Raw genomic sequence first — 14,437 nt, forward strand, 5'->3', positions numbered from 1 at the left:
TAGTTTCAACTTACTTTGTAGATTCAGATTAATAATAGAGACTATTGTAAAATAACTAAATAAAAACTGAGGTATTATTTTAAGATAAAATAAGACGTTATTGATCTCTGTTGGGGAGTCCACAAGTCACCCAACAGTGTATAAAATAGTTAAAATTACTCCCCTTTATCAGCTGGAACATTAAAGTGGTGAATTATACAATTCAACAATTATAATCCAGTAATAATATAATATTCATTTATCTAAAATGAGCCATTCTGTGAAATTAGTACATTTACTTTTACTACTTTAAGTATATTATGATTCACTGTGTATTGCTACTTTTACTTTATTAAAAGGTCTTTTGAAGAGTACTTTTTCCACCTCTGGACATAACAGATTTTTCCAATAACCTGATGATTTGGAAAAAATATATATATATCAAGCGAGATTTTTTCAAATGTCCACTGTACAAACTTCTTGTACCTCCTTTTGTTTTTTATTCATTCTTTTTTTGTAATTTGTAACTCGATATATTCTGCTGTTATTGTGGATTATTTGACTAAATTGAGCTCTGTCTTTTTAATTGCATGAAAAGTTTAATTTGCTGTGGTAAAAAATACAAAAAACAAACTCATATGTTTAACAAACTGTAAATGTACGTAAGCCAAGGAGTTGTATATGAACTGAATGAAATTGTTAAGCGCTTCCTTTTAAGGGGTACTCCTAAAATCTGGCAGAAATCAAACAAACTTATATAAAATGTGACAAATTAGACACATATGTTGTGTATTTCCCTAAGGACCCATTTTCATGTTGTACAGTCTAATAATACACGATAATACTCTTGATGTTTAACCAATTGTTGATTTTTTCAGATCTAAACAATTGTCCAATCTAGTCTTGATGTTCTAGAAGAACTCATAAAATATAGAAAGACACTATCAAGTTAATTCACTCAAAAGCAGTGATAATCAGAAGCTTCTTTTACATTTGGTCAACTTTATTTTCACTTGGTCTCATCTTTTAAAGTACATCTGACAATGTTGATTGACAGCTGAAGTCTGTTCCTTCACTTCCATTTCCACCAGTTCAAGCCATCACCAACAAAACTGCAGCAACGTACATTTATGATCATAAAAACAATCAACGAAACAAAGTCAGAACAACAAAATCCCTAAAAAAGGTCAGATGATTTGACTAGACGGGACATAAACCTGAGTCTCCAGAGAATCATTTGAATATTTTTATAACTGCTCAGTGTGCATTTAAGATTGATTTTCATGTAAATCAGAGGGCTTTAAATGGATATATGCAAGTGAAATACCTTTTAAGGATAGGAGGTTTGGATGCAACCTCTTCAATAAGATCCAAATGACACACTGGAAATCTTGGACTGTCCCGACAACTAGTAACACATGAAAATCTAAACAACTTTTATTTTCTCACTCATCCTCAAGTGCATTAAAAATAATCTAGTTAACGATGCTGGAAAAAGAACTTGATAAAATAAAGAAAGCACATCAACAGGATGATCCACACTGTCAGTGGTTCAGTCCCCTGAAGTGATTCCCACTGCCAAGTCTGTTCAAAAGAACAGCTGATAATCCCCTCTGTGCAACATTTCAAGGACCTCATCACTTCTATCATGAAGCGATGATAATTAATCAATTCCATGCACACAAATTGATCACTTAGGAATTATGGTAGAGGCTAAACAAGAATGAACTGGCCGGGATTGCTGAGAAAGATGATTACTTCTTTACATTTTGCAGAATCAGGAAAATTACGAAACTGCAGGATAAAAGTTTAGTGCGGAGCCACAAAGAAGATTGTTGGCAAGCCATCCCCAAATACATGAAATGTGGCACAAGTAAAGAAGGTCTAGCTCTAGCTCACTTGATTGAAATGCTTGGCTTACAAAGAGGGATGGAATGAATGTCTGATGAGTTTCAAGTCAGAAACATATAGAGGGAATCACCAGCAGGTGGAGCATGTGCTTTGAGTGTGAACCTTCATTTTAAATGGCAAACAATGGCTCCACACTGATCTGATTTTTCTTCCGAGGCAGAGTGGATGGAAAACCAAGCAGACGATAAAACATAAACAAAAACAAGTGCCTGAATGTTTTCTTTCTTAACCCCAAAGATTCATTACAATGACATAATTTGAGTTGCTCAGTTATCTATCTGAAAAAATGTGACAAATAATTATCTATCTAATAGTAACCCTTTTTGTTAGGTATTACAGTGTGACTGAACACAAGAGGGACATGGCAGAGACGTTATGTGGCTCAGTATGACTAACAGGTTTACATGGATTTGGGTGTCTGTGTGTGTCTGTGTATAGGGCTGAAAATTGTGTGTATTTGATATCCTTTGAGTGTGTGCGTGTGTATTTGTCTTTATTTTCCATGATGGTTATCCTGTCTTGCTTTAGTTAGTCTTGAGTATCAGCACCCTCCCGCCTCTCTCCTCCTGTTCAGTCCACTTCAGTCATGTTTTCCTCCTGCTCCTCATTTTCCGTCTCCATGGTTACTGAAGCATCACGGTCCAGTCTGCCCCTGAGTTCATGCCAGGCTTGCGGAGTGTCAACACAGACATGGAGGCGTCAAAATCAAACTCTATCTGGCTCTCTTGACCATCTGCAAAAGGAAGAAGGAGAAAGTATTAGACAAAGCAGACATTAGAGAAAGCAGATAGATTCTCATCCAAAATGTAAAATCTCTTATTTTTCATTCAGACAATCTTTAAAAATTAAAAAAAAAAAAAAAAAAAAAAACATGGGATAATAAGATCTTTGTAATCCTGAGGGTGCAACTTGATTTGGCTCAGTCAGAAAACAGCACCCACAGGAAACAGCACCCACAGAAAAGCCTTTCCTGTTTTCCTGTTACTTTCATACTTCAAAGCTGATGACATTTCTGTGGTATAATTTAGTGTAAAGGTTTTCTGCAACCACAGGAAAACCTTCCCTGTGGTTGCAGAAAACCTTTACACACCACAGAAATATCATCAGCTTTTGAAGTATGAAAGTCCAGACAAAGTTTAGTTGTGTTTCAGCTCAAAGGCTGAGCAAAAACAATAGCTACTACAATTTGGGGAAGTGAGTTTTGGCATTAGTTAGCGTGTTGGCACATGAATTCTTAAATCCCGAGAAGCCAAGAAGCCACCTATATTAACAGATTTTCACACCAACACCAGTTGGAATGCAAGTGTTATTGGATTGGCACTCCAATAACAGTGGTGTTGGATTAGTTACAACATCACCTGGTTGTTTGCAACACTGCAAAGACCAACACATTCTACATAGAGAATGACATTAAAATAAAAAGAAAGGTAGATTCAGTTCCACGCTACCTTAACTATTAGAAAACCATCAGAAATTATGCGTATAGGACTCACCAGCAGCTTTAAGGGTAACCTTGCTGGGTTTACTGGCTCCCAGTATGACAATGCGTTCAATCCAGGAGCGGGTAGTAAACTGGGCATCTGGAGCCAGGTTACTGTGGACCAAGCAGAGACATGGTGGTCATGGTAGGTATTACAATACAAAGATTAGTTCCTAGTAATAGTTCACACAACTCAGCGACAATGAGAATAGAGATGAGATGAAGTGCTGTTTTTCTTTGCCATTATCACCAGAAACCAGCATCTGTCTTCAGTTCTCTTACTGTGCTTTTGTGTCTTTATGTTTTGTGGAATAACAAAGCAGTGTTTACTACTGAACTGAAACAGAGCATATTTATCACTCACACAGAAGAGAGGATGTTGTTGGCGAAGGACAGCCTCCTGTGGATGAACTCCTTCTTTTCATAGTTGAACGTGTGGCCGTCGTCAATGTAGAGCTCACCCTCTGCTTTTCTCTGTCAGACAAAGAGGACAAAACTTCAAACATGACAATTTGCTACTTGGTACGCAGCATGTCAAAATAGCAGCAGTTGACAGTTGTGTCTTGGAACTGGCAGCAGAGTGTGTACACTTGAGTTACCTGCGGGTTAAGAGCCACATATAGAGTGTAAGGATCGTGCTCCATGCAGGAGGAGGACCTGCGAACTCGAAGCTTCCTGGGAATAATGGAGCCACCGCGCTGGAAAACTGGGATCTAAAGACAGAAGGCTTCATGTTAAAACCAGAGAAATGAGAGAAAATACTAACTATTAAAGGATGTGGAGGGCCTTCTAATGTATGTGTAAATTATCGCCACATCATTTCACACAGACGTAGTGCTGTATGACAGTACTATGTACATCTCTGTGTGTGTCTTACAGAACTCATGGTGACAGGGATGTAAAGATTCTGGGCCCCGTTGTGCTTCTGGAAGGTGTGGACATCAAACCAGACCTGAGGAACACACATAAAAAAAGCTTGACTAATAACAAGAACAGCCAAATCTGCAGACATGTTATTGACACAATGTCCTATAAAAAAAAAAAAAAAAAAAAAAAAAAAAAAAAGACTTTTCACCACAATCATTGAGATGAACACTGAAGTTCTGCCTGAAGACACCAGAATGATGCAGTAACTTTAAGATGCATTTAAACTCTTGTTTCCACCTCTTACCTCGTCTTTACCAGGCAGGTAGGCGGTGACTCCCCTGGCTCCCTCCTCAGTCACTGGGTGCACCAACAAATCTCTCCCTGCAGCAGAGTTAAGTAACTTCAATGGAAATGTAACCCTTTTGAACCATGTCTGCTTCACCGTCATCACTGATTTCAAGTTTTAGTTATGGTTTGTCCTCTTGTACCTCAGCTGTTCTCACAGCAAACAGGCCTGATTCAGACCTAACACATGCCAACATTATGTTGCAACACATGCAACATGTTATTTGTGTGCACTGAGCTGGAGAGTGTCATTTAATTTGATCATCGATAATTGGAGGCAACAGAAATTTCCAGTTAAAGAAAACCCAAGTTTTTGAGTTTTGTTTCTTACCGATCAAGAACTCGTCATCCAGAGCAAAAGTAGCAGGATCCTGAGGATACTCCACCCACAGTGGTCTACAACAGAGATGCACATGTGAGCAGAGCAGAGTAACATCAAGGAATCCTCTGGGTGAGCGTGACCAACATTTTCACACTTACTGACAAGATAATTACACAATTATTTAGTGTAATGGAATATTGTGCACAAATATAATTCAGATTAAAGAACAGATGTTTGGATTTTATATTTCTTTGTGTACATTTGTCAGTGTGCCAGAGTATTTTCTATTCCAAATTATGTAAATACAGCTTTTACGTCATTACTTTTTATTCATTAATCATAAACATGAGAAAATATCTACTTTGAGATTTAATGGCAAAGGCTTAACTTCATCATTATTATCGACAGAAATAGGATGGTCGCGTGAGGCTACATCAAAAAGCCAGAGGAAAATATTCTCTAGTTAGACACCTAAACCAAGCAAGTACTTACATCTGGATTTGATGGATTCAACTAAAACTCTGCCATTTTGTTGCTGATTTTCAGCTACAGGCAAGTTATCATGAAAGAGACACAAACACACAGTCTTCCCTGCCCTGTCCTCACCTCATGACGGGCTGTCCAGTGCGGTGTGCCTGGTAGAATTGCTGGTACCAGTAGGGCATGAGGGTGTAGCGCTGGCGCACCGCTTCACGGATCAGCGCTGTGTTTTCTGGACCAAACAGCCAGGGCTCGCGGCGGGGGGTGTCCAGGTGGGCGTGTGCCCTGAAGAACGGTTGATACGCCCCCGTCTGGTACCAACGCACCAGCAGCTCAGTGCTCGGGGACTTGAAGAAGCCACCAACATCAGCTGTGAGATGGAGGGGGTAAATGTTAGGCAAGTCTGGGCTGACAGAGGTCAAAACAGACACAACATCCACTTAAGATCTTGTATTTTTTTTTGAGATTATGAATAGACCTGAAAGGGAAAGTGTGCATTTCTTTTATCAAATCAGTTTGTTTTTTTGTTTTTTTTAAATGCAGGTGCAGTGTCATAAAACAACTGATCTGATCATGAATGAAGTTTCAAACTCTCAGTACATGACACATACGGGCAGCATAACTGTTCAACATAACTGCAGCTAGATTACACAGAAAATCTGTGCTATCACCATGGTAACACGTCATGCAGTTTGTCAGTAGGTGTTTCCATGACAACATAAAACAAACACTCTGGGGAGATCTGTGCCCATGTCAAATTAATTCAGAAAACAGATTTTAACACAAGAATTTTCCCCCTGAAACCTGAAACCTAAAAATTGCTCACACAAACAAAATCGAACGATTTAAAAAAGCCAACCGAAATAATCTTAATATTTTGTTCTTCAAAACAAGTTGGTCATTTTACACTGACCAAAGGGACAAACTACCAGATAATACTCACCACCGCAGAAAGAGATTCCAACCAGGCCCAGACTCAGACACATGGGGATAGAGATCTTCAGATGGTCCCACTCAGCAGCATTATCTCCTGTCCACACAGCACCTGCAGACAGAATAACAAATTCTTGGTATTAATGGAATTTGTTTTCGATAGTAAGCTTTAATCTAGTGTCATTAAAGTACTAGTAAATTATAAATTCAGATCATTATTATTATTATTAAAAAAAACCTTATTAAATCTGGACTAAACTGAAAGTGTAGTTTGATCCAGCAAACAATGAACATAAACAAAGATGACTGTAATCAGCACAAGAGAATTATTAAATGTGCGATGGCAAATTTTCATTGTTCCCAGGATTAGAGTAAAGTGATTTGAGGTTGCGTTTAGAATGAATAGTAAAAAGCAGTAAGGGGCTCACCGTAGCGTTGTGACCCAGCAAAGAAGGCTCTAGTCAGAACAAACGGTCGCTCAACTCCTCCCGACCTCTGGATCAGACCCTCCGCTGTGGCCATTTGCTGCAGGTTGTATACATACAAAATCAGTGAGGCACAGTGGGTAATTTGCAGGGGTATTTTAACCAACATCATCTGATTGTTAAATCATACTTTGAGTCTCTTTGAAAGAAGTTTGTGAACAATGTACAGTATAATCATATCTCAAAGACTACTACTTGACTACTATTTAAAAAAATATTTCATTCCCTCTGTAGGAAAATGGTATCAGAACATCAAGGAAAAGTACAGTAATATATTTTCACCTGTCCAGAGTTATTTAATGGCTACAGGTCATTTCATTTTGCTGATACATTGATTCATGTTCATCTCTTACACTTACATAACATTACTTACATTCATGCATGAATACTCAACCAGACTAAAAAACACGAGGATGAAACACAAAGTCTAAATTATTCTGAGTTCAGAAAAACGTTCAACAGACAAAGCCACAGAAGAATTGCATGCGCTCACCACATAGAAGCCATAGGTGTTGTGCACATCACGGTGCTCCCAGGCTCCATGCATTGCATCCTTGTGCATTGTGACCTCTGGCCCATTAAAGACTGACGGCTCATTCATGTCGTTCCACGTGTACAGGTTCTCCATGGAACCCTGGAGAGTGGACAGAGATTGTGGATGTAAATCTTGAGGCCAGGCCGACCAGAGAAAGAGCCTGTGACACTTGGTAGTTAAACGAAAGGTTTTAAAAGAAATTATCGGGGGTCATGCTTGTCAGAGAGTGTTCTTCAATAATTGTCTTGTCTCACAGAAAGCTGGCACACAGAGCAACAGCTAGCACGCTAAATCTTCAGTATCTCGATGTCATCAAGAAATCTCCTCGAGGCTCACCTCATACTGATCGTAGGCGAACATGCTGGCCCACCAGGCCCTCATGTCTGCACGGGTAAAGTCTGGATAGCCGGCGCTACCTAAAGCACATCATTCGTTCCCAGGGGAGAGAGGCAGAACAGAAAAGAATGTGATACAAATATGAATTGTCAGAATGAAGGTTTTGATCTTGATAATGAAGATGGCTAAACTTACATATAACTTTAAAGTTCATAAAGTATAGCTCTTAAAGTGTTTTCACAAAAGCATTTTCTATACATTTTCTGGTGATTGATTTAGACTTACCAGGCCAGCACCAGCCCTCGTAGTCTCCACCATCTTTATTCTTGATATAGAAACCCCGCGAACGGATTTCATTATGGATCTTGTAGTTGCTGTCTACTTTGATATGAGGATCCACAATGGCCACCATCTATAAAAAAAAAAAAATTTTGAGAAAGAAATTGAGCAGAAAGTGTAAAAACCTCTGGCAGGAAAACCCATGATGTGGATCCTAACACTGTCTGCTGGTACACTGATGCTGGATTATTTATCATCTGTACCTTGCGTTTCTTGTCCATGAGACCCTGCAGCATTTCCTTTGGTGTCGCAAACTTGTGTGGATCCCAGGTGAAATAGCGCTTCCCATCTGTGTGCTCAATATCAAGCCAGATGAAGTCATAGGGAATGTCGTGCTCGTCAAAGCCTGCATCCACTGACTGCACGTCTTCCTGGTCATTGTAGTTCCAGCGGCACTGGTGGTAGCCCAGGGAAGTCAAGGGAGGGAAGGACTGGGTGCCTGAAGGACAACATGAGAAGTAGGTAAGACAACGACAGGAGAGAAGGTGAGACGGAGGATGTCAGTGAAAACCTGATATCAGGCAGTAAAACATTTAATTTAATATAAATTAACTACATGAAATAACTACATGGTTTGTTAAAACTGGAGCCAATGCCTTTGTGTGAAATGCCTGAACCACCATTAAATAAAATAACTTCAGTATGAGGAACATGTTGAAAAGAAGAAAGTGCTACATTGAAAAGGAGGTAAAGAACTGAGCCTTCATGTAAATGGCCAGTCATCCATCTTCCTACCTGTAAGAGAGGCATACTGAGAGAAGACATCTTTGGGTGTTGGTCCAAGCATAATGAAGACATCGATGATGCCGCTTTCAGAGATCCAACGCACATCCGTCTGTGGAGTCTCACTGGAGCCCTGAACATAATCCAGCATTTTTCCAAACACCGTCTGGGGAGAGAGCAAGTGAATAAAGGACTGTGATATTCTACATCAGACAGTCATCATGGCCCTTAAAACAAACTATGATCCAAAAAGTAAAACTGGAATTAAATTCATGCAGTCCAAATGCAGGTGAAGTTCATTTGCTCCTGAAAAAGTTTCTGCAGTGAAAAAGACATACCTTTCCAGCTGTGTTGGAGCTAATGTCCACCCAGGTTTCAGCAGCATTGAGCCAGAAGATGCCTGTGGTCCGCTGGGCATTGTGGGCCAACATAACTGGGACGGCCCCGTACAGGGCCATAGGATTATACAGCTCATACTGGAACACATCCAGGTTGTAGAGCCGATATGGATCTCCATTGCTGGAATGCACAAACACACATGTCGGCTTGATTCAGTGCAGTGAAGACTATACTAACAACTGTGCATGTACCACCCAATGTGGAAGAAAAGTCAAACTACATTTTGAATGTGAAATATGACTTGCTGTTGCCACTTACTCTGTTGTTTTGAGCCTGAGGGTGTCTGCGTGTTCGGGGATGCCGTATACATGTTCCACACCTGGCAATGAAAAGTCTAAACTAACAGCAGATGGACCTGTGGGGTGAGAATAACCAATAATCATTCAGGGGGCGGCAAAGTAAAAATGGTCAGAGCAATTTTAAAGCTGAGATTTCTACATTTGTCATTTAGTTGATCTGAAAAACATCTATGGTACATAATATGGTACCGGTAATTACACCAAAATGACCCGTAACTGAAAATATAAGTATGACTTACCATTAGGTTTGCTGTCCGAGTGCGATTTAAATGTTTCCTCCCACATCCCGTCTTCTACTTTCTCTTCCTCTTCCTTTGCTGCCTGGCAGGCGAAAAGAAAGAACAGTAATTTACAGGAGGAGACTGAGGCTGGGAGACAGTGTAAAAATGGTGTCTTTAAAATAAAATAAAGAGGAAAATAAATTGTGCTGTAGTGTAGCGAGTACCTCAGCCTGATTAGCCGGATCAGCCTCTTCTTTCTTCTCGGCCTCCGGGTCTGCCTGACTGCTCCATGGCACGGAGAATGGAAGGTGAGTTGGGGAGGGGGAATACAGGAAAAAGACAGATGTGTCACTTTGACAGAATCACACCGTCTTGTGAAGAGGGACAATATATGGGAGTATAATTAAACTATGATAAAAAGGAAAAGGACATAAAAACAGGGAGGTTGGTGACTGTCCCCTGATTCCACACTGAAAAATAACAAGTACTCTACAAGGTGATGAATGACTTAACTTTAATGACAAAGGGGACTGAGCAACTCCCTACCTTGTGGCTATTTCAAGCTAGGCATCATGGGACAGGAGCTCGAGAGGCCTACACCTACAAGGCTCCTTAAAAAAGTACCAACTGATACCCAGTGGATCCGACATATACCAAGGTGTAATCCAGGCCATGGTGTATCACCAAAGACCCCTTCACACAAGCCCTGAACTGCAAAGAACTTTTGGTAGTCACACTCAGCTGTGGAAGTGCATGATCTGCAGCAGCACACATGCAAGACACAGTGGTGACAAAGATTTGTTTACTTTTGATCTCAAAAGAAGCACTGTGTTCTGAGGTAAATTGTTCCCAAATTAAGGAAATTCTTACACCTAGAAAACACAAAAATACAAACACAAGCATAACCACAAAGAGAGATGTTGCTGTTGGGTTTGGGAAGTGAGCAGCGATGCCTGCAAATAAGGCAAAAGCTATCTGGTGGGACACAGACTAGCTATGTGCGAAGTCAGAAATACATCGCTTTTCAACTACTGCGGTTAGTTCTCTCTGGAAACTGAGCAAGCGTGACAAATAATTACAGTCAACATAACTAGTCAAGAGACCCAGTCGGTCATGCAGTTGCAGGGTTAGATCAGTTTATCAGACGAGCTGCTGAAGTGACACTAGAGGTATGATTTAGTTAATCAGACACTGATCTGACAAGACAGTGGTGTACAGTAAAATCAGCAGACCCTACAGTATAATCTCCCAGTGAACGTGTTTTCTGATGATCAGGATGATTTTTTTTGTTTCATGAAATAAAATGAAAAAAAAAATCAACATCCATATTTTCTGTCAGTATCTAAATTATCCTTCAAAAATACAATGATGATAACAGTCAGGGCGATACTGAGCGCCTTAATTCTGGATCAAATCAAACAACGCCATGCACACACTCACCCACACTGCTCTCTTTCACGCTCAGTCACATTTGAGGGTAGATACAGAACGTAGTGTGATGGGATTCCCTATATTTTATGTCACTATTGGCAGCATTGGCACAAGGAACAGAATACACACTTACAAATCTTAAGGGTCTTTACCTAGTGAATACCCTCTTGATATTATCCCACACGCTAGCCACTGTGCTAGTTACTTTATAGGAGAAACTAGGATGATAAGGGAGAAGAGGACAGAACAACGAGTCAGAGACAATACTCAAAAAACAAACCATTTCATGGGAACAAAAATAGAAATCATCCACTGAGTGAGAACGTGGATTAAAAGAGAGGGCTGGTATTTGTAAGAATGCGTGGTTTCTCACGTGTCCTTGCGCATCCTCAGGTGCTCAAAGGCCAGCAGGCCGCGCGAGTTCAACGACATCAGCACTTCACGTCCCTCCATGATGTCCAGTCGGAAGGGTCGGGCACTGACGATGACCCTCTGAGACTCCGCGCCCAGGGACAGCACCACCCCGTTCTCGTCTTGAGACAAGAGAGACAGACTGAGGCAGAGAGGGGAGGGAGGGAGGGAGGGAGGAAATCAGGGTCAAGAGAGGATTTAGCTTTGTAAAAGAGAAGTGAAGACAAAAACTAAAAGAACTCAATTAGAGCTGTCTTTTATCATAAGTCTATTATCTACTCTAGACTGTTATTATACTCTACTGAGGCCAAACCAAACTTCAAGGTTAGAAGTTTCAAATGATTGTGAGAGATAAAGCCAGAAAGCAATTATATGAATAGGCTGGCTCTTTTTCAAGTGGCCTCTTTTGTTTCAGAGGAAGAATTTATATTCAGAGTTTCAGTTCTCACATTCCTGCCATCTTCACAGTTGAATTATGCACCAGGGGTACATGCCTCAACTTATACAGTAGAGCACATTTTTGTTTCCATCCATCTCCCTGTGAGTTACTTTATTAGGAGGTATTCATTTACTTCATATGCCGACGTTTTGATTTGTCATAGAAGGAAAACCTTGATGTGAGTAACATTAATGATGGCTCTGTTGCATTCAAGTGTCCCAGTAAGTAAGTCATAACAGTGTGACAGTGAGCCAACATGCACAACACCAGGACCTTGAAAATGAGGCAGCTAAATGGAATTCAGCCATCACTGACTTTTGTTTATGACTGAGTTTCTCCTACTGTGACATGTCAAATAAAAAAGGTACATTATCATTCTCTCTCTTCATATTGAAAGCGCTCTATGCTCCCCTATTTTCCCCATCAAAATGGAAGGTGTAGGAGAAATGTGTGGTTTTTGGCTGCATTAATGAAATTGACAATGGCAGGACTACAGATAGAAATTATTAATTTTGCCTGTTTTAGTTTAACTCTGTAACGTTAGAAACCTCCACCTACCCACTCACACCACAGAGTTAGTAACTCCAATGGGAGACTTACGGCTCAGTAGGTGGCTCCCTGATGAGCACGTCTGGGACCTCATAGCGAGGCTTCAGCGGCTTCAGCTCGTTAATCTTAACCCTTGTTATGTTTCCCTGGAGACGGTAGAGCTCGAGCAGCAGACGCACCTGAGAGCCAAACACAGAGAGGGGGGCAGAAGGGGAGCGGGTAAAGATTCAGGAGAAGCAAAGGAGGGTACAGAGGAATTCCATTATTATCTGATAAACACTAAAGCAGCAGTTGGCAAATGGGTTCAGCAAAGAGACAGTTTTTTTCTGCATAACACTTAGTTTGTCATGTTAGGCATTTGATACCACAAGGAAAAGGAAAACTGGTAACTGGTGCTCTAATGACACTATGTCAACGTTTACTGAAGTTTTAGTAAGCAGAGAGGTCATTCTGGGAAATGGGCTGAATATCCACTGTGGACCTGTTTCGCTTTCAGCTGACACTTCAAAAACGTGAGGAGTTTGTGATTTATTACACTGTGGGAACTTTTGAGAGGAGGGTAACTTCCAAAAGAAGACACCTTGCAAGACTTGATGTTAAACATTAAGTGCGTTATCCCACTGGCCCACTGCTTCCTGAGTCGTTTTTATGTGTGATTCACCTTGTTGTTGTCATTGATGAGCTGCAGGGTGAGTCTGGTGTTGGTCAGCTCCATGGTCTCCAGCAGAGCTCGATAGGGAGACTCACCAGGCTTCAACGCTCGCTGACGCCTGTTTAAAATTTAAAACCAAGTGTCAGTAACCATGTTAATTTTGTTGTTTTTTTACCCCCAGCAAAACTAACTTTAAACAAGTGAAGTATTATTGTTTTCTCCATCTTGCACTCACTTGCAGAAGGCACTCTGGTCACAGGTCTTGAAGTTGCCCTTGTCCACAGCCCACGTCCCACTGAGGCACACAGCCATCCACAGCACCAAGACAGGTGCCATCCTACAAAGAAAATCAAGGAGACAGCATAAGCTTTAAGATGGTTTGGCTGAAAGTCACCTTTCCAATTCATTAAGTCACATTTGATTGAGCAATACCCGAGCCAAACTACAGCCCGTATATAGGAGTTACACAAAAACACACAGTGACAAGCACACACCCGGACTTTGATCCCACTATGGAGGTAGAACATGTCTTCCAGTGAAAGGCAGCGCCAGAAAAATGTCAGTCAGCTAATTAAACCATTTCCCGTTTCCTCATCCTGCTGCAGCCACACTGTGCATATATTAACATTTAACAGACTGTCCAGAGTACCGTTTTTCATTTTATACTCTGAGTCTGCATACAGAGACTAATTCCCAGGCCTCATACTCCTGTTAGAGCCGGGCGATGTGATGTGTTTGACATGATGCCAAGAGACAGCATTAGCTAACGTATCGGCTAATGCGCGCTAGCTCGCAGGCAATAGGAATTAAATTATGTAAAATTGCAACTAAACACAGGCACTAATTATTTACGTGGCAACAATAGTGCATTAGTCTTTTATGGGCGAAGTAACACCCGATTATCTGATAGCGTTGTTGTCGTTATTTACCTCTTTGGATACTTCAGGATATCGTGCTAACAGACTGCCTGTCAAACCGCTAATTCAATTGAGGGGGATCTCGACTTCTCCGGTATGATTTCCTTCCTATCGACCGTTAAACCCCAAAACAAAAAAATCTGCTGACCCGTTTACCGAGTGTGCAGCCGGGGTGATAATCTCCGGTTTCCCCCGCACTGATAATGTATCAAACAAACGATAAATTCACGATGAAAGACCGGAACTGCTTTGTCTTACCTCTCAGTGAAGGAGGCCATCTTGATTATGCTCCCGCTTAACTCCGCCCATTTCACTCCGCAACAAAGATCGTTAAAAAGGAAGAGTCACCACAACGCAACGAAATATTTGTTGAAAAAAAAGAGA

At 40.8% G+C, this 14,437-nt stretch overlaps 1 protein-coding gene across 3 annotated transcripts; it reads right to left on the reverse strand.

The window, feature by feature from the left end:
* Positions 1 to 934: 934 nt before the first annotated feature.
* Positions 935 to 14,346, reverse strand: ganab (glucosidase II alpha subunit). Of its 3 annotated transcripts, none has more exons than XM_022759962.1 (25): positions 14,312 to 14,346; positions 13,372 to 13,473; positions 13,146 to 13,254; positions 12,536 to 12,663; positions 11,459 to 11,638; positions 11,238 to 11,303; positions 9,879 to 9,936; positions 9,673 to 9,754; positions 9,393 to 9,489; positions 9,074 to 9,254; positions 8,748 to 8,901; positions 8,216 to 8,451; positions 7,959 to 8,085; positions 7,674 to 7,753; positions 7,296 to 7,436; positions 6,746 to 6,842; positions 6,328 to 6,429; positions 5,511 to 5,754; positions 4,914 to 4,978; positions 4,542 to 4,618; positions 4,248 to 4,322; positions 3,970 to 4,083; positions 3,735 to 3,844; positions 3,384 to 3,484; positions 935 to 2,623 (listed from the first exon to the last, which is right to left on the reverse strand). In XM_022759962.1, exons 1-25 carry the CDS (start codon positions 14,329 to 14,331, stop codon positions 2,514 to 2,516), a joined length of 2,856 nt encoding a protein of 951 aa, XP_022615683.1. In that variant the 5' UTR covers positions 14,332 to 14,346; the 3' UTR covers positions 935 to 2,513. The 3 variants fall into 3 exon arrangements, with proteins under 3 accessions (XP_022615683.1, XP_022615684.1, XP_022615686.1); XM_022759963.1 differs by lacking the exon at positions 14,312 to 14,346 and adding an exon at positions 14,066 to 14,241; XM_022759965.1 differs by lacking the exon at positions 11,238 to 11,303 and having other exon boundaries at positions 936 to 2,623.
* Between the last annotated feature and the right edge of the window lie 91 nt (positions 14,347 to 14,437).

This window comes from Seriola dumerili, unplaced genomic scaffold (assembly GCF_002260705.1).
Source record: "Seriola dumerili isolate Sdu_G_001 unplaced genomic scaffold, Sdu_1.0 BDQW01000331.1, whole genome shotgun sequence".
NCBI classification, from domain to species: Eukaryota; Metazoa; Chordata; class Actinopteri; order Carangiformes; family Carangidae; genus Seriola; species Seriola dumerili.

Bases quoted from the DNA above. Each gene is read 5' to 3' on its own strand.
- ganab (XM_022759962.1), bottom strand. From the start codon at position 14,331: ATGGCCTCCTTCACTGAGAG. The intron at 12,664-13,145 runs GTGAATCACACA...TTTGGCTCTCAG, and splicing joins TCATCAATGACAACAACAAG to GTGCGTCTGCTGCTCGAGCT. The intron at 11,639-12,535 runs GTAAGTCTCCCA...TCTCTGCCTCAG, and splicing joins AGGGAGCCACCTACTGAGCC to TCTGTCTCTCTTGTCTCAAG.